This window comes from Haemorhous mexicanus, chromosome 9 (genome assembly GCF_027477595.1).
Source record: "Haemorhous mexicanus isolate bHaeMex1 chromosome 9, bHaeMex1.pri, whole genome shotgun sequence".
Lineage (NCBI taxonomy): Eukaryota > Metazoa > Chordata > Aves > Passeriformes > Fringillidae > Haemorhous > Haemorhous mexicanus.
In genome coordinates, this window is record NC_082349.1 from 14,607,634 (window position 1) to 14,627,208 (window position 19,575).

General features: G+C 42.8%; 1 protein-coding gene across 8 annotated transcripts; it reads right to left on the reverse strand.

The window, feature by feature from the left end:
- Window positions 1-1,915: 1,915 nt before the first annotated feature.
- MCOLN2 (mucolipin TRP cation channel 2) lies at window positions 1,916-19,312 on the reverse strand. 8 transcript variants are annotated; one of them, XM_059854140.1, is made up of 16 exons: window positions 19,179-19,312; window positions 18,491-18,568; window positions 16,990-17,144; window positions 15,572-15,731; window positions 13,708-13,881; window positions 13,432-13,576; window positions 12,812-12,899; window positions 12,585-12,681; window positions 12,018-12,117; window positions 10,447-10,562; window positions 9,210-9,359; window positions 7,795-7,896; window positions 7,554-7,676; window positions 4,867-5,073; window positions 3,626-3,741; window positions 1,916-2,396 (listed from the first exon to the last, which is right to left on the reverse strand). In XM_059854140.1, the coding sequence occupies exons 4-16, from the start codon at window positions 15,725-15,727 to the stop codon at window positions 2,360-2,362; spliced, it is 1,611 nt and encodes a 536-aa protein (XP_059710123.1). In that variant the 5' UTR covers window positions 15,728-15,731; window positions 16,990-17,144; window positions 18,491-18,568; window positions 19,179-19,312; the 3' UTR covers window positions 1,916-2,359. The 8 variants fall into 8 exon arrangements, with proteins under 8 accessions (XP_059710123.1, XP_059710122.1, XP_059710121.1 ...); XM_059854139.1 differs by lacking the exon at window positions 19,179-19,312 and adding an exon at window positions 18,923-19,043; XM_059854138.1 differs by lacking the exon at window positions 16,990-17,144.
- Between the last annotated feature and the right edge of the window lie 263 nt (window positions 19,313-19,575).

Genomic DNA, 19,575 nt, shown 5'->3' on the forward strand with positions numbered 1-19,575 from the left:
TCTGCATTTCTTTTGTTGATAATGCTTTCCCTCATTCCCTGAGGGGTTCTCTCACAAACAAGTATTTATCTGAGCAGTGGTTTTGGCAGGTCACATTAAGAAAGAGTTGGAGGTTTAGTGAGGAGCCCCGGCTCTGCACCATGGCTCGGAGTCAGGGGCATGGGAGGCACCTCAGCTGCTCCAGGGAAGAGAGGCGCCAGCCTCTGGAGGTGATGAGCCTGTTACATTGTTCATACATGACACTATTAATTACCCACACGCTTGCTTTACTATGTGCTTCTGCTAGGTTCCAGTCTCTAACCCAAGATTTCTGCAAGTACTGGCAGAAGGCAGAGCTATAAGGAAAACTCAGTTCGTTTTCAGACATGATGGAACTGTTTGATTTAGAAAGAGGCACTCCAGAAAGCTAACCAATAAAACAGCAGCAAATTCAGAAAACATCAGCATCTTGTACATCACCAAGTAGACTGCACATTGTAAGGGACAGGGGATCTTGGCGGTCAGTTAATGCTGTTCCTCCTGCAGTCTGCAGAAGAGTTTTTGGGTTATCCAGAGCCCCAGAGCAGACACCAAAAGACTAATATTGCCCCAAACAAGTTCTGCAAATAAACACCAGGAGAAAAGTAGACTCTTCTGTCAACAATGGAAGACAGTAATGCTCTGTTCTAGATCACACAATTTATAAAAAGACAGTTACAGAAAATCTTTGCTAAGAGCACAGTGTCTTGGTTATTGGTAGCAATTTCAGTTATAGCCACAAGCTGTAGTGAGATTAGGCCACAGCAACACATTGCACAGCTGGGATGGGAAGAAAATTCACTGTCCCAAATACATTTCAGCAACAGGAGCTGCCTGTGCAGAACCTGGATGCATCAAAATCCTGACACCAAAAAATCTGTTCTAGACACCTAGCTGCAGCCAAAGCAATGGCATTCACTTTCAACAACAACAACAATAGAAGTTCAATTGTTACGAAGGTAAACACTAGGCAGGAAATTAAAATAAATTTTAAAAAAGGGGGGGAAAAAAGCTGCCACTCATCTCACTCATATCAGGGCAGCATTTTGAATTGCCTTTGCCATGTGAAACACTGACAAGCCAGAACCTGCAGAGAATGCCGTCAGTAGTCAAGAACACACGGCAAGACTGAGTCCTGGCCAACACACTGACATCATCTACTAAAGAGGGGCTTTTTTAGAGAGCAAATAGTGCAGAGACAAAAGTGGAGCATCTCATAGAATAGTACACCCACCCCGGGAACTGTCAACACCCCTGGAAGTTTCCAGAAGTACCTGGTTAACTTTTATGCACTCCTATCCTGGAAGCGCTTTTAAGTTACCCAAAGTCCTCTGTTCTCATTGAATAAAGTTTATAAAGAGGCAAGTAGAGTCTTTACAGCTGCCCATCCCAAAGACAGCTAGAAAGTCACCTGAACAAACCAAATGCAAGGCTCAGTTGCTACATATTTTCTTCCAATTAACATGTGCTTGAAACAGAAGTAAAACTCCATGGCACTGTTTTTGATTGAATTTGTCCTCTGGATTATGACAATACAACAGTATAAAAAAAAAATAATCTTTCCTGCAGCCTTCAGATAATGCTTACCATGAAAGTTTTCTATCCTGTAAAGATGTCTTTAACTACAGCTAAAGCAATAAGTTTAATCTGGACACAGTATTAATCAATATTGTGGGTATAAAAGAAAAGACAGCCAAAAAAGATAAAAGGATAACAAACTGCTTTTTAGTAAAGCTGTTAAAGAAAAGATTGTGACCTATAAGTAGTTTGTGGTAAAATGATATACAAGAGGGAAAACAAGTTACTTTCCACTTTTGTGCACCTTCTCTGTTTTACATAAATTTAATTCAAATGAAGGAAGTGTGCCAAGTAGAAATGACAGGCTGAACGCACCAAGTGATAAACTCCTCCCTTCATGACTTCTTTTTATTTAATACTTTTAAACACAGGATTATTTTTTAAAAATTATTTTTGTATCATTCTTTTCTTATTAACAACAACAGTTGATTCAAGGCCATTTTCCTTCCCCCTCAATGTCATTAACAAACAGAGCTTCCACGGACAATGCCCAAGGATCAGTCTTCTCTAACATGACAGAACTTGGGACAAGAATACAGAATTCTTCACAGCTCTTCTCCAGACACAGCTTCTGGATCTCCTGCTGGTCAGCCAGCTGCTGTCACATCAATAGCTTTCTCTCCCTAAACCTTAATCAGCTAAGACAAGTCTGTTCATGAGGCAGATCCAGATGGCAGGTTCCACTGCAATTTGGAGAATTATCCTTCTCCATACCACCATGCTTTCTTTGCATATATCAGTAGTGAATTTCAATGTGCAGCCATCAATTAATAAGTATCAAGTTGTCATCACTCTGTTGTCTGCAAAGAAAAAATTCACAATTCTCCAATCAGCAAGAAATGCAACAGGAAGCATCTACCCATGAGCTGTTTTGATCCTTCTGTTCTCTGCTCTCCCATTTCCACATACAACTGACTCCTGCACTAGACAATGATGTAAAACCTGCTACAGCAGCAAAAGCTCTAGATTTTCATTCCAACCACCAGGCTTGTGCCCTCAGTACTGCATAGCATATTATGGTGTATTTTTATTATGCTCAAGCACACAAATCTCTTATTCTGCACAGTGACTTGCAGGTGAAACCTGAAGCTGGAATTCTTGTTAATTAGTTGGTTTTCATGTGCCCCCAGCAGGCACTGGGATACCTGCCCATCATCATCTCACCTGTTCCTTTTGTGGCTATGGTACCCTTCTGCCAGGGTACACCAAAAGCATAAAAATGTATTTCACAAATGCATCAGTATATAATTAGACAATCCTACTGCTAAAAGGGGATTTGTCACACCAGTTGTGATTAAGTGTTCACATTTTAGCCTCCTCATTCTCCCATAGCCAGGCTTCCTTGCACAGTGCCCACAACCATTCTGTACCCAAGAATGGATTACCCTGGACTGCCTAGGGACAGGGACAAGGTCCCTCCTGTCTCTAACAGGGCTTCAGAGGTGTGTTATGCTGCCTCAGAAACAGAATGCAAAGCAGACCAGCAAGCACCAGATGAGACATTTGTCTCTCACCACCCCCTTAAAAAGGACCACTGCCACAATGCCTACAAGGAGACATTTACCAGTGTGTTTCCAATATTCTGGCAGATGGTATTCCAACAGCTTGCCTCAGACACTGCATAGATTTGGGATTAAGCACCAGCCTCTGGCTCAATCGCCCTCTCACTTTCTACTACTCCAAGCTTAGTAGCAATGCTTTTTAGAAACAGACAGCTTGAAGAAAAGACTTGGTTTGCTCCAGAACCCTTGGTAGTTTCATGCTGCACTCCACAGCCCTCCCATCAGCTTCTGCATAGCAGTTTTCATAGGAGTACAACAGTTAAAACATGTTTAAGCTCAGAACTGCTGCCTTTGCCTCATCAGCTGACTAAAGATCTAACATGAACTAAAGCACAGGAGGAACAGCAGCACCCAAATATTAACAGGCTGCATTCTGGATACTCCAGCACTCCTGAAGCAGCATTTTGCAGTGGGAAGCTAATTGTTGTGCTTCCCAGGAAAACACTCATTAAAAACACCCTACTGACCTCCTGCAGCAGCAGATGAGTGGAAAAGAAGTTCTGCCTTTTCTGTAGCCATCATTGCTATGGTCTTTTAGAAATTCATGTAAATCTGTTGCTGGAAAACCACTTTGTTGGTATTTCTGAAAGAAAAAGCACATGAGAAGTTACTGGGCTTGAAACATTCTAAAATTTCCTCTAGAGTGTGACAGTTAAACCAGATTATTTGGTTCAATAATTCAATAGGGCTGTAGGAAGGAAAGAACCCATTCCCATCCTAGAAACACTACATAGCTTGCTTTGTTCCACCAACAGTCTAAGTGACAGAAAATTCACACTGTTCACAGATTCTCTATGTTTTGTTTGATGCCCATAAAGCCAAGCAAGTGGTCTTAGGTCATAATGTTATTGATTCTCCCTTGTTCTCAGTGAGCTGCTGTGCTCCCTGCAAGTGCCCTGGGCTCCTTTTCCCTAAAACCTCTAATTCTGGATTCGAAGAGTTCCAGTGTGACTATTCAATATTGCCATGCTGAAGAAATGCTGTGAAAAAAACAAGTTCAGCATACTGAAACAGCTTCCAATTGATCTGTGAAAAATGCTCAGAGGAAAGAGCCAGTAAAACACCATTTTGCAGATCAGACCATCCAGTAAACTAAGAAGCACAGAGAATTGAGCTATATTTTGAGGTGCTTCCAAAGCAAAACTTTTGCTTGGTCTAGAAGTTGTAGCTCATGTCAGATCAGCCTTATTTTGCTGGCCTGTATGTGACACCAAGACAGGGAAGAGATGAGAGCTGAAGGGTGGGATCCACACTGCCTTCCCACTGGTCACTGGGGCCACCAGCAGCACAGAGGGCACAGAGCACTCGAGGTCAGAACAGAAGGTAATCACTGAAAACTGAGGCTCACTTTCAGACAGTCCATACTGGAAATGGATGGCACAATTTGAATTTGAACTTGAACGAGAAGTAGAGCACCTCTCAGAAGACATTTCTTTTAACCACACATTTCTAAGCAGCACATTAAGGAGGCCTGGACACCTAAATGACTTCAGAGTTATCTGCTTGAACCTTTCCAAACTCCTGCCAAAAGCACATCTCTGAGATGTCAGCAAACCCAGCCACTCTCCCAATTTTGCCACAGACTAAAGGAAAATATTTTAATAATCTCATCACACATCAGAAGCAATAGTAGATGGTATGGTGTTGAGTGATTAACAAGAATGAATGAAAAACTGAATAGAAGGGTAACAGAAAACAAATGCTTTACCTTTATGGTGTCATAGGAGTCAGTAATGAGTGCAATAAAAAGGCTGAGGATCATGTATATAAACAGGCTGATGAAGGAGTACAGATATAATCGGCTGAACATCCACACCAGGGAACTCTTCTGTTGGATTTGAGCAAATGTTGCAAACATATCATCACCATTGACCAAAGAAAACAGACATTCAGCCACTGTGTTCAGATCTTCAAACTAGAAAATGAGTACAAAATATTAGCAAATCTTCACACTTGAATGTGAAGATCAATCAAGACTCAAAGACTGAGTTTTACTCAAAGCAGACAAAGAAGCCAACTCAGACAATTAAATGCTACACACTTTCCTGTACATTCAGGCCAAAATATACATCAGCAATAGCAACATGTAGAAATGTCATCTTGACTAAGCACGATGTGTTGAGATCAGACATAAGAATATTTATTATCAAGAAAAAAAACTTGTGATGTTCAACAGGCAGAACAGTCAATAACTAAGCACCAAGGAAAGCTACTGAATTATAGGCAATTTTGGACCTGCAGAAAAGTATCATTCCATTTCCCAAAACACAGCTGAAGTGATTTCACAGAGTCTATACAGTAAATTAGTGGTAGTATGCTGGGAACACACCCACATTCTCTGGCTTCCCAGCTCTGCAGCATTACTGGAGTATGGGCAATAAATCAATACTGTGTTAAGTGGCTAGAGTCAGCACATAGCCTTCAGAACTCAAATGGTCCAAACTAAATTAACAATCTGTCACTCAGGAAGACCTCTGTGAGCTGCAAGTACAAGCTATAGCTTTATTATGAAGCTACTGGAGCACACCCTGTACAAAAATCATGGTTTAATTTCAAGGACAGTCTCTTGAACACCAAACTCCATTTCCTCAAACTGGAATGTGTCCTGAAGCTACCAGGTAAGCCCAGTTTCCATTTTGCTCTGCCTTTCCAAATAACTGGATTTCTTAACTATAATTTATTGGACAATATGAATTAATAGCCACATTAAAACATTGTGCATCAGCAATGAGCTAACACAATCGTGGCCCACAATGAAAGCAAGATGTCAGGAGGTATATGCTTGCAAGGAGAATATATTGGTGCACAGGAACAGCAGGTCTGGTTTACACCTATGGCTTATTTTATTATTATTTTTTGAATTGAATTTTAAAGCCATTGTGAAACTCAGCAGTACATTAACCAGGAAGAAAGGAGGCACAGGTAATTTTTGAGCAACTCAGGTTTTGATGCACTGACACAGGGACACTGACCTGCTAAGGACTGCTCACCTGGAAGCCCCTAGCTGACACAGCACAAAATGCAGGACACCCACTCCCTCTCTGTGATTGTAGTAGAGGGTGTATTTCTATATTTTTGAGCATAAGGAGCTCTCCAGTGTTTCTGCACATCGGGGAAGACTCTTCCCATCTCTTCCCAGGATGGCTCAGTGGCTGGGGAGCCCCGGGAAGCCAGCCCTGGGCTGGCCTGCCTTGCACAGTGCCACATTGCCTTCCTGTGGGACACTGGGGAACTGGCAGGAACAGGAATCCTCCACAGCTCCAGCTGCTTTCCTTGACATTGATACATGATACTTAGGCAAGAGGTAGCATCTTCATAGATAAGCATGTTGTTGGCTGTCCCTCCTTTGGCTCAGATAAGGCACTTGTTGCAGGGAGGTTACAACAGTAATTATGCTGTGCCTTATATTGTTATAAACAACTGAGCCTCCAGCGTGGCAAAAGATCCCACTGCACCCAGAATCCCACAGAGAAGTGTACTGCCATCAGCTGGGAACGTGCAGACTGAGTAGCTGCATTGCCCAAAGGAGAGAGCAACAGTGAGCTAGAGCAATGCAAGCTCTGGGGGCAGAGCAAGCTGAAAGAGCACTGCAGCACGTCTCTGTTACACACACTGCGTGCACCCAGAGATCCAGAATGAGAAATCAGACATTTGTTAGTCGTTAGCAGACATTTAGAATTTGCCACAACAGGATTCTGCCTCTGTTCAAACTGTCACACAGAGCATCTGCCAAGAGGAAAAGCAAAGAAGCTTTAGGGTTGTTTTGGCTTGTGTTCTGGAATATACAAAGCCTTACTCCTGCACCCAGGTTTCAGACAAGACAGACCAGGCACACGCTTTGATAGAACCTTAAGAAAACAAACAAACAAACCCACAGCACTCCCCCACACAGGAAGCAAAGCAAACAAGACAAGCATTCATCCATTCCTTTATGAGTCACAATTTAGGAGCTGAAGTTACATGGCACGGCAAAGATTTGGAAAAACAAGGCCACAGCCAAGGAGATTTTAAAAAAACCCAAAAAAACAAACAAAAAAAAATGTTCCAGAGAACTATTTGGTGCCTCTTTGACGCAGCTGAAGTGGGATTGCCAGAAGAGGGCAGAAGAGACAGACCAATGCCCGTGGCCCGGGCAAACCATCCCCTCACCACTAACAGCCTGGCGCTGGAGAGCACGCTGACTTCCAGCACACAGCAAAAGCAAGAATCGTTATTTCGTTAAAAGGAGCAGGTTGAAGGAGGTACAGATGGAATGACTCCCGTGTTCACATTACAGCTTTTAAACAGACATTTCCATTGAAGACACATTTCTGTTGGTTTGGCTAGGAGCTACACACACACACACAGAGATATTCCCATCATTACACCACAGAAGGAGGGATACTGCTGATGTACCTTTTCATGATAAGGTCCCAGGACAATCCAACCACAGAAAGTATAGCCAAGGTAGATCATCCCAGCACAACAACAAAACCGCAGCACTTTCGGCAACGATGCCTGCATAGTTAAAATGAGCACCTACAAATCAGAGTGGAACAAAGAAGGGGGAAAAAATCAAAAAACATTAGAGAGAAATCTGGAAAAAAGCATGTATTTATATATACTTTAGTTGTTAGACATTTGATTCTCTCCTTACATTGTAGGTTTGAAAATATCCCAGGTATCGGATGACTCCAACCCAGACAAACAGAGTTGATGTTCCAAGTAAAATGCTGCAGACATCATAACTTGCGAGGTTCTGAGGGATCCAAACAGAGCAGGTGGCCAAGTTACAAAGCAGTAGATATGTCAGCTTGACAGCTATTCAAGTTCCAGCAGTTCAAACAAACAAAGCAGGGCAGTCTAATACCGAAATCCTGTTGCTACATCACAAAAATCAGATCAATGTGAACTGCAGTTATTTACTGAGATCATTCAAACACAACAGTGCTGCAAATGGAAGTACACCTGTGCTGATATTCTTGAAATTTTACATGAAGTGCAAAGTCTAGAAGAAAAAAAAGCCCTTACTTAGTTTGGTTACAACACAGTTTCAAAATTAGATAACTCAAAATTTTTGTTTAAAAAGAAGGTTACTATTTGCTGTTGGGCAAAGAAGCCCTCGCTCACTATTCAAAAAACATGAGCCATCATTTACATGAAAAGTGACCCTTGTGACTACAGCCCTTTGCATCCTTACATGCATTTACATCTCTGAACGGGTTCCCTGCCAGCAGATCAGAACATGAGCATTGTTTTTACTACAACCAAATCTACTTGCACCTTACTTTAGAAGGCTAGAACTGGTTGCAGTAGTCACAAGAGAGCCATCTAACTCAAGTTTTCCTACCCTCAATCCCCACCACAACCTACAGCCAGTGATTCCCTAGTGTTTCCTCTGATGGCCACTCTGGGATCTGCCCTTTGAGCCTCAGTACACAAGAAGCAGGAGCAGCACACCACCTACTCTGTTTTTCCCAGAATACAAAGTTTCAGGAACACATGACTTGTTGACACACATCAATGGCAGATTTAAAAAAAAAAAAACACCAAAAAAAAACCCCAAAAGCCTCCTGAAGAGCTGCCAGCTGGACAAAGCACATGGATTTCAGCAAGGGAGGTCAAGGATGAGCAGGTCACACTGTCTGTGCCCCTGCTTGCCAGGACAGCAAGCTGTGACAGCCATGTGCCCAGTCCCATCAGCCATCAAGAGCTCTGTTTCCTTCAAGGGGAAGACTCATGCTTTCACAGCCCTGTATGTGCTACTTCTTACAGAACAAACAACTCACATTGTTGGGTCTTTCTGTTGGGAACTGCCTACCCACAGGTCCCATACCAGGGATTAGGGGTCTTAGCACTGTGGAAATGAGATGTTTAAATGGCTTACATGGTCTTGCTGAAAGACTTTGGGGAAGAGTGACTGTAAGTAGTTATTAAAGTAGGAAATGGACTGAAATAAGCAAACAGATGACTATTGACTATCATACCTCACTTCCACCTGTCCCCAAATTAAAGCACATTACACATGGTTGCAGCAAGATTAGTATTTCAGCTGAAGTATGAAATTCTTACCTTGGCTTTTATTTCCATTTTTAGGATTGACCCAATGATTGTCATCACATCACTGATAATTACCAGGACATACCACCCATTCAGGAACTCCAGGCGGTCAGCATAGCAGACACGGCGCTTGTGTTTCTCCAGGAAGAAATTCACAAATCTCTGTTGACAAGCATTTAGATGTTTAGTTACAGGTCACCTTGGATGAAAAACATGGCAATGCTCAAATTCCACACAACCCCTTTTCCTATAGGATTCACTGGAATAGTAGTTTAAAGCTGATTCTCAATGGTAACAGAAATAAATAGGAAAAAAATTAAGATGGATTTAGGCCAGTGAAAATGAACTTTCTACAGAACACATGATTTCATAACCCATTCCCACTAACCTAACCATGGCCTCTTAACCCCCTCACCAGAGGTTCTCTCCACCTCTAACAGAGCAAGGCCACCCAACCAAAGAAGTGAAAAAGAACTCCAATGCAACTAGAGGGCAAGAGCTCTCATTTCCAATAGAGCAAACAATATCACCTCTATGCCCAGCACAGCCCATCTGCTTTCACTTGCTCTTTTTGCTCAGGAATAAATGTGAAGAGCCTATTCCTGAGAGCAGTTTGACAATGCCTCTGTTGAATCATGTCCTCTTGACTCTTGGTCTTGCTTCCAAGCTACAAAAAGGATATTTTGAGCTGGATAAACAAGTATTTGTGTTTTCATAGCCTACCTACCATGGACTCTTCTAACTCTCATGAGCCACATGCTTACAAAAAAAACCAACCAGAGTTAGATTATGTGCTATGCTTTACATTTTCTCCAGTTAGAGCTGGCTTTGAGGGATATTCATTAAGGCATTAATTTATGAATAGACCTCAATGGGAATTCTACTCTGAAGCCAGGGAAGAAAGATTTGTGGTTTGGAGGTGCAGGACACATTGCCTGTTTGCAGCACAAAAACTCACAAGTCATTTTGTCTAAAATCCTGGGGGTGAGGGGGAAAAAAAGTCTCCTCCTTTTGCCCATGGAGAGATACAACAAAATACTCCAAATTACAGCACCACACAAACAGAAATAAAATCCATTCACAGTTAGCAACTGCCCACCAAGATACCTACACATCTTTTCTAGAGATAACAGTAAGAGGGACATCTTGTAACAGATTTTCTCACTTGAATACTCCATGTTTCCAAAGGTACCAGCAGCAAAGGAGGCAGAGACCAAATAAGCACTAAGGTCCTGAGCACTGTGCTCACCTTCTGCAGTCTCCAGGCCAGAACGATGGATCGTGTGCAGAGGATGAGAGAAGCCAAGCAACTTAATATGACAAATCCATCAAAGACCAGAATATACTGAGTGTTTTTCTGGAGAACTGTAAAGAGCCAAGGAAATAAAGTAAGGTGAGTCTTTTCACATCTCTTTTAATGTGAGTTATGTGACATTTTGCAACAATTCATGCTCAAATACTCTCAGCCCATAAGCAGATGGGCTACAAGCTATATTCTTCCTGCAAGAATGTCTTGAACACAGCTCAACAGAAAATTACATCAAGACAGTCATGGAGACTGGACCACAAGAATGAAAAATATGTTCAAGTTCTTCAAAATAAACCCAAAAAATGGGTGCGTTAATACAGGTATCCTCCTTTTTACCTGTCCATCTGTGCTTCCACAGTGTTACAACTACATGAGGCAAAAGAAATGCAGATTTGGTCTGTTCCAACACCATTAAATTAAAAAAAATTCCCACCTTAGTCTGCAATAAGAAACTTGTTGGACTTTCTCTACTGTTTTCTTTTCATCCACAAATTTAAAACCCATCATGTGAATGCAAATTAGGTCCTTTGCTTCCTCACATCAATAGTCCCTATCTTCCATAACATACATTTTTAACCACATGAAAGAGGTCAACACTCATTTTTAATTGTTGCAATAGCCCTTCAGCTCACCTTAGTTACTGAAATATGCATGCTCCCTCAGCTGGTAATTAGACACAAAATAAAGTACTCAGGAACAGGCAGTTGAAAGACAGCCACAAGAAATCACTGGACAGAGATGCAAGCCAAGGCACTTTGAGGTTACTCAGAATATTCTATAAATTACCACTTTGATATTGGTACAACACAGCATTATCAGAGAAAAGCTGCCTTTGCCGAGGCAAAAGGCAGGCCACTTGACATACTTATTAATCCAGATATTATATAGCACACTAAAAAATATTGTTCCATCACAGTCCTTTACAGCAAGTCACCACATGGGAGAAGCAGTTGCACAGTCTGTCACAGCTGCAGTTTCTTTAAGGGCCCTTTAGTGCACATTCCTGAGCTGTCAGACCAAGCCTTGACACTGGAAATACATGGCAGATGCCAGCCTTTGTTCATACACATCATTTCATCTACCAGCAAAAAATAAGCCAACAGAAAAAACAAACTTTCAGAAATAGTATGCGTCAATCAGTTAGAAGAAAACAAAATTGAAAGCTGTAGGAGGCTTCAGTTGGAAATTTATCCAGTGTTAGTGGGTTAAATTGAGTTGAGTTACCTCAGAGCAGCACAACAACTAAAAATCTGTGGAAGAAACACTCATCCTCCTTGCTCACTTGAGGTGGAGCTCACTGCTAACACACACTGGCATGCAAAGGTGATCATGTCATCTCACAAAAGGAATTATTTCCTAGCTCTTGATTAGCAAGAGGTAATGAATTGCATTAGGCAAGTTGCATTGTTTTATGGGCAGGGGAATGTCTTGCTGGACAGACTGCTACAGCCCAGGGAAAGAAAAGGGAGACCCCAAGTGCTGCTCTGCAAACACGCATGCACCACACTCACCTGAGTTAAATATGTGCCAGTCCTTGCACTCCTGAATGCCAGTGTCACTATCAAAATAGACCTTGATTTTTCCACTGTGGGCTCTATTATTGAAAGTTATCTGAAAATACAGAGCTACATCAGAAACAGGAGTAGCAAGACTGCATTTCAGAAAAATAAATCCTGCTAAGTGCCTTGGACACAGCATGCATTCATATTGTTGATCAGAGAGGCTTTAAGAAAGTTGTCACCATAAATGATGGCATAGGCATAATTTGAGTAGATGACATGTACTGCCTACAGAGCAGTATTCCAAGAGGCCAAACTTCACACTTAGTCTTTAGGTGAAGAACAATTCCCTACCCCTCCCTCAGGTCATGAGGTTACCAACTGGAATATGTTACAAAGCAACATTGTCCCATGGCAACACCATTTCAGCAGCCTTTGGGAAGGAGGGGTAAGGGCCAGCACATGCCCAGCTGTGCTTCTCCTGCAGGCCAGATGTGAGCATGACACCTACCCCTCAGCCTAAGCTCTCCCTGTATTTGTTATACAGGGTTGGAAGTGGCACAGCCCATTTTCACTCACAGTATTCTGAAATGCATAGCAGTCGGGCAATTCACGGGCATGGATTGTCTGAAGAGCAATGCCTTTCAGCTTGAAGGAGATTTCAACCTGTATAAGCCTGGATATTTGAAAAAGTGCACAAAGATATTTAAATATCACAGAAATACACACAAACTGCACAAATCAGAATCCACCATATTAATACCAAAGAGCAAGTTGGAATAATTTAAAAAGCCCCATCACTTTACCTGTAAAATTCAAGATTGAAAAAAGAAGAGTTCAGCTTCAGTTCTCCCTTCTTACCAGTTAGTTCCTTTGGCTTTAAAAGGATACATTCTGGAAAGACAAGAGGAAAATATGTTAGCACAAAAACTTCACAGTGAAAGTGGCATTAAACTGAGATGATCAGTGTGTATAGCAAATCCTAATGAGGCAAAACATTAAATTGGAGCAAACCTATTCAGAGGCCCAGCTAGTGGGGTCAGAACAGGTTTGTGTACCAACCCGTGAGCAGCCAGGACTCGGCTCTGAGAGGCACTAAGGGCACCCACCCATGGAAGGTACAGACTGACCAGCATCCAGAATTCCCTATTTGACCCTCCTGCACAGAGGGGGAACAGGTGTGGTTAAGAAAAAGAACAACAAAACATCACCTTAGCATCAACTACAAAGATTTGTAGGTGGTTGAAGAGAGCCCCTTATAATCACAGCTGTCTTTTCTAGACAGGTGCTAAAAACCAAGAGGGAAATAGGCAAGAAGCATGGTAATGTTCCTGTGACTGTCACACCAAAAGCTATTTGTTTTAAGCTTTAGAACAAGAATTCAAGTACTCCACAGCAAGACATTTTAAGTACAACAGTACTGTACCTGTTTCAGTAGAAACATCTATGTTCAGTGTATCATTGGAAGGGAGCATTGTGCCTCTCTTGTACTGCTGTTTACAGATGTTTAAACCTGATTCCTCATGTTCATAACCAAGTGTCCCCAGGGATATGTTCTTTAAGTGCCTGTACTGGTTTAAAAACAAAAACAAAAGCAGAAGTAGAAGTTAGAGAAAGTAATCTCTTTTTGCATTAGAAAGCAAACTGAAACCTCAAAGTTAAACGTATCAATATAAGTTTTTAAATTAAAACCCACACCTACTTGATTAATAACATAAAAAATGCTGTCATAAGCATCCTGTTGTGTATATATACTGCAGCTGTAGTCATCTTCATCAGTTCCAGAATAGCCTTTCAGGAATAGATGTTTAAAAGCAATAGTGTTTTCCTCTTTGAAGGAGACCACCAGCTGGTTACTCAAACCAAAAAAAACAAGCTGACAAGAGAAAAAAAGAGAAATGGAATTGAATTTTGAACAGTGGTCAAGCACCAGCATTTTGGAAATAGCTTTAAATTACAATAAATACAAACCAGGCAGGTGCCTGTTGCTGTGACTCTGGCAGGAGCAGAGCACCCTTTAACCAATGGCACAAGATTACCAAAGCCAAGGTTATCACATGCAGGGTGAGTGAAACAGAATCTAACTGCAGCAATGAACACACAGCTCCACCACTGGCAGCTTTTACAGCTCATGGACCAACAACTCCAACTGGGATTTGCAAAAACTTCCGTGGAGGATGCAAATGGCAGACAAGCTAACTCAACAGCACACCCTGCTACCCCTGAAATGCTCTGCTTTGCGATGGACTAATTCCTGCACCTTTCCTACCTCTGGCATGGCACAGGATTAGAGCAGTAAAAAGCCTCCCCTGCCTGACCCAGGCGCTGCTTAAGGAGGCTCTAACAAGCAGGAACAGCAAACAGCAGAGTTACTACTGGAGACTTGTGTTCCCCTGCCATTTGGATGGTCCCATTTCCACCACCACCACCAAGGAAAACATAAACAGAGCCTGGAAACTGCTTGGTTTTCCACAAGAGCTTCTTCATAGGCACAGTAGCAGGAGGACATCCCCAAGCCTGACATCTGAGCAAAACCAAGGGCTGACAAGAAAAGTCTCAAGCAGCAGGCCAGAAAAACCTTGTGGCCTTCAAAACCAAGCAGCAGAACAGCTCTTCTGCTCACAAAGGATAGTGGGAGACTGGGGCAGCAGAAAGAAAAATTACATAATTACACGTTCAGTGATACCCCCAACAATGGAAGTCAGTAGGTTAGGACAGGTGGCAGTACTGAACCTTTTCAGAGACATCTGAAGTTGTATTTCGTGTCATCATTCACATGCAAAGTCTACTGTCCTGTCCTCTTTGAAGGAAGAGGAACAACCCAGCACGTATATTTAGCTGTTCTTGCAAACTGTCAGATGTCAGTCTGGCATTTCAAAGGTTCAGAAAAAGTAATTTCTACTGATGTGGGTGTTCCATTTTGCTTCCCTCCACATGCAGTCACTGTTAGAGGACTGTAACATAACCAACTGCACTGTGATACCAGTGAAGTTTACAAACACCCTCTTTGCCTCCATGTAAACAGTACATGAGTTTTCAAATGCATTATTTCATGACAGAAGCAAGAGGCACATGCAGTTCCTGCAGCCCAGCCATCCCATCATCATCAGAAACCATAGCATCTTCACATTGAATGTGGACACCTTAATTTTCTGATTGGATATCAGGAAATATCACTTTGGAAATAGTCCAGTGAAACTGTAATCTGAGAGTGGAACAAAAAGCAGTACTGTGACAACAAGCCTGAAGACACTGCTGAATTGAGTGGCAAGAGTCATTTGCTTTAAAGTATGTCAAAAATGGCAAAATTTTGACATAATACTTTAAAGAAAATTACTGCCCTAAAAAATACTTTAAAGCAGTGACTGCCCTAAACATCTCCAGGAGGCTTTTATGATTTATGTTATTCTTCCCCCTTGAAACACCTTTCACAGTATTTTTCCTTTGTGGACTGATGTGGGAGGTCGAAGCCAGTAACAAGTACCCAGGGATGGTAAAGGCCCAGAAGCACAGACCTGCTTCTCTTGCAGGTCATTGCTACTCTAAGAGGAAAACCAGAGCATCACCTGTGTCGTAACCATAAGTATCTTCAAAATCTGCAAAGCCAATTTCCACGGTATCTGACGTCTTGCTCTGTATTTTTCACATGGGTTCATGAAGTAAAACTTCAAATCCTCTTTCAAAGCCGTCTCTTTTAGATCTAAATCTGACTGAGTCATCATATATCTGCCACAAAAAAACCATATGAATTAGAAACCAACAGAACATTTTGGCAGACAATTTCCTCATTGCAGTATCACTCAGATCACCACATGACATAAAAGGTCCAAAATACTTTTTAAGTTATCTTATGGAAATGCAAAAATATTTTCCTGCAATCACATCACTAAAAAGCATTTAAACACATCTGAAGGTGAAAACACACCATTTAGACAAATAATTAATAGGCATTAAATAAGAGGGTCTGTAATAGAAAGAAACGTAGACTTGCTAGTACTCTCTTAAAAATCTATTTGAAACAAAGAAGGACCACTGTTAACATATTTGTCTGAATAACCCACATTCTAGCAGAAGAAAAAGGTGTCTCAAAGATTAAACCAGAGCAGGCTTTACACACACTTCTGTTATGAACATGCAGCTTCAAGGGCTAAATTCATAGGCATTTATTTATTTAAATACCTGGGCATGTGAAAACCAGGGGACTAAGTACAGAGGACAGTTGTGTTTCAAATCACCTTAAGTTTCTCCTTTTCAACTGAATGGGACTTTGAAAAAACTTTATCCATCTCCTAATCATTTTAGCCCTGTTTTCCAGTGTCATTAATTTTCGGAACTTTCCTACTTCACACACAGATCAGAACACAACTTGTAATTTTTTTTCTCTCTTTATATGTTAAGAGGATCATATCTGACACCAGCTGATTATCAGTGCCATTTACCATTCAGAATGTTGCTCCCAATGTCCTGAACTTTACAAAGGATAACATTTTGTCTGAGGCTCAAAACCAAAAGCATTGATTCCAAGTTTTCAGATACTTGGAATATGTTATCATTTTTACTTTTTGTAAAAGTACATTTTTACTTTTGTGTCCTCACCTGTCTGAAATGCACAGATATTTAAGCTCAAACTGTAGATCACATTTGATTTGCTAGAACCAGCTGTCCCACAAGAAAAGAAATTTCAGTTAAAGAAGCAGAATAAAGCTGACACTGTGGAGTTTCCTCAGAAGAGGAAGTGAAAACAACAAAAAATCTATTTTAATATTAAAAGCTCAAAAGATGTCTTTCTTACACAGCCTCAAATCAATCTTTAATGAAGATGATGAGAGGGAGGATGATTTTGGCTTTTGAAGCAGGAAAAACATGAGAAGTTTCCAAGAAAAAGAAACTGTGGGCAGCATCCCTATGTAAACTTATAAGAAAAACAACTGGACTAGCTTCAGTAATGTCTAAGATACAAAAATTTTGAAAGATGCAAACACACCTGACAGAAGAGCACGTGCTAGTTACAGCTGTGAGCAGTGATCAAGGACACAGAGATGTTTCAGTCCTGCACTGACAGCCAAAGACATCACTGCTCCTGTACCAGCCTCCCTCCAACAGGCAGAAGTGTTGGTGTGGGCACACAGTGAGCAAGAGCTAACCCAGAGTGGAAGTGATAGGAGGAGGTGGGAAAGAAAGAGGAAACAGAACAGGGTTAAGCCAAATCTGGTCACATTTTAAAGCATGAAGGTATGACATAAGAACCACTCCAAGATTTCAGGAAAATCCTTCCCTAAGCTTCCAGTAAAAGCATATCAGAAGTGACAAATCCTTAAAAATTAAAAAAAAAAACCAACAAAAAAACACAGGCTAAAACCCTCACAAATCAAACAGCAAACTTTATAATATTTTTTTAAAATATTCAAATATATAGCATGAAAAACATAATGGTTAATTCCAAGACCATTATGTGTCTTGGAGTCAAGACCTTACAGATATTCCAAAAACTTGATGTTGACTAATAACAGTCAACACTTCCACCTTTTCACAACTCTCACTTGTGTGTAGGGATTATTTTCATTGATGTCTTTAGCTCCCTTTATTAATTAACTGTATAAATTATGAGCAGGAAATTTGTCAAAGAAAGCAGCACAATTTTTTTGCTTAAGAGAGATCCAAGATTCAAGCCTGTATCATTGTTGGACTTTGTCTTCCAATAAAAAAAACAGGCATTCTCTGGTGCAGTATTTAAGAAAGAATTCATTTTTAAACAGGTAAGACAGGTAACAGGGCAACAGGTGAAATAGTTCAACTAGCTTTGAATTCATTCATTTCTAGGATAGATTAAAAATTACATCCAAATAGACCACATTAAATCAGCAGAACTAGAACCTTCAACCAAAGTACTGAAGAAGTTTAAAAGCTCCAAGAGATGACCACTGATTTACCATATTTAAAATAAACCATCTAATTCTACCACATGGTCATTAGCCTAATAATCTAAACCTAATTGAAACAAAGTACCCAGCTCAAGACAGAGCAATGAAGCAATTAAATCCTGACACACCAGTGTAATTAACACCACTCAATGGGTTTCCATAGAGTGTTTTGTGAAGCACTGACACAATCAAATTTTTTGTGACTGAAGACTGTTTAATGCATGCTGAGGTGCACATGCAGGTGTCATGTGTCTCATATATTATAACTGGTACTAGCTCAGTTCTAGCAGCTGCATTGCTGTAACCAACTCTTCATTGCTGTAGCTGGTAGGACAGTCAGTTGTTCAGCTGTTTTGTAGTGAGGCATTTTAGAGCTCATTATTCCACTCAAGAAAGAGGCTTCAGCAGTAAGGACTACAATTTACAGCTCATGAAATACACTTGTAGTAGTTAGCTCTTCAACCAGCAGAAAAGGCACCATGGAATCAAGGGGCTAAAATGCACTTAGTAAGTGAGCACAGTCACTTTCTTTAATGAGTAACTCACTAGCGTAGCGACACTTACAGTGTCCATCAGAGCTCCGTATCAGCAACACTTATCTACTCTGTATCTCGGAGAGGTATTAACGAGAACCCTGCGGTCCTAAGAGGGCAAGAAGGAGGAAAAAAACGGGAAAAAAGCCATCATTGAGTTGAGTTCTACACGTCAGCCTGGGCAACCCCAGCTTCAGCTTCCCGATCTCTACTAAGCTCAGCACTCTGCCAGAGGACGGCACCGCTTCGCGCTTCTCAGAAACGGAGGGGAAAGCGCTCCCGTGGAGGGCTGACACCGTCACTGCCCGGCCAAACCCGCCCGGCAGCCGCGGGAGGAGCGGCCGCAGCCGGGGCAGGCACGGAGCAGGCACGGAGCAGGCACGGAGCAGGCACGGAGCAGGCACGGAGCAGGCACGGAGAGCGCCGCGCTGCCGGCCAGCCTCCCGGCGAGGGCAGCACCTACCTTGTGCGCAGCCCGAGACGCGAACGCGGCACCCGCGCCCGCTGCCCCCTGTGCCGCGGCGGAGGCAGCGCCCTCCCGGCCCCGGCGCTATCGCGGCCCCGGCCGGCGGATGGGATGGGATGGGATGGGATAGCCCGGCCCGGCTCGGCCCCAGCCGCTGGCGAAGGAGCGCCCTGACCCCCCTGCCCGCCGGGCGGGCTGACCCGAGGGCTCGGCACCGCGCCCAGCCCGGCTCAGCCCGGCCCGCTTCCCTCACCCGCTGGCGGCGGCCCGCCCGCCGGGGAGGGACTTGAGGGGGATCTCCATGGGCCGCGGGGTTCGGCGGCTGCCCGCACGGGGCAGGACTGCGGCGGAGCAGCCCGAGCCCCACACCTGCCCCGCCGCCTTTATGGGCCCGGCGGAGGAGGGCGCCCGCCGCCCACGTGCCCGGCGCCGCCCGCCCGCCCGGCGCTGGGACCGGCCCCGCTGCCCCGGCCCGAGCGCCGGCTCTGCTGCCGGAGCAGGGCTCGCTGCTCTCAGGCACACGGTGTGACTCTTGGGCATGTCCCGTGCGGGGCTGGTGTGACACTTGGGGATGTCCTGTGCAGGGCTGGGAGTTGGACTGGATGGTCCTTGTGGGTCCCTCCCAACTCAGCATACATAATCTCTGATTC

Bases quoted from the DNA above. Each gene is read 5' to 3' on its own strand.
- MCOLN2 (XM_059854136.1), bottom strand. From the start codon at position 19,228: ATGGAGATCCCCCTCAAGTCCCTCCCCGGCGGGCGGGCCGCCGCCAGC. The intron at 10,563-12,017 runs GTGAGTGTGGTG...GGCTCTTTACAG, and splicing joins CTGGCACATATTTAACTCAG to TTCTCCAGAAAAACACTCAG. The intron at 5,074-7,553 runs GTACATCAGCAG...CTCATTTTCTAG, and splicing joins TGGGACCTTATCATGAAAAG to TTTGAAGATCTGAACACAGT.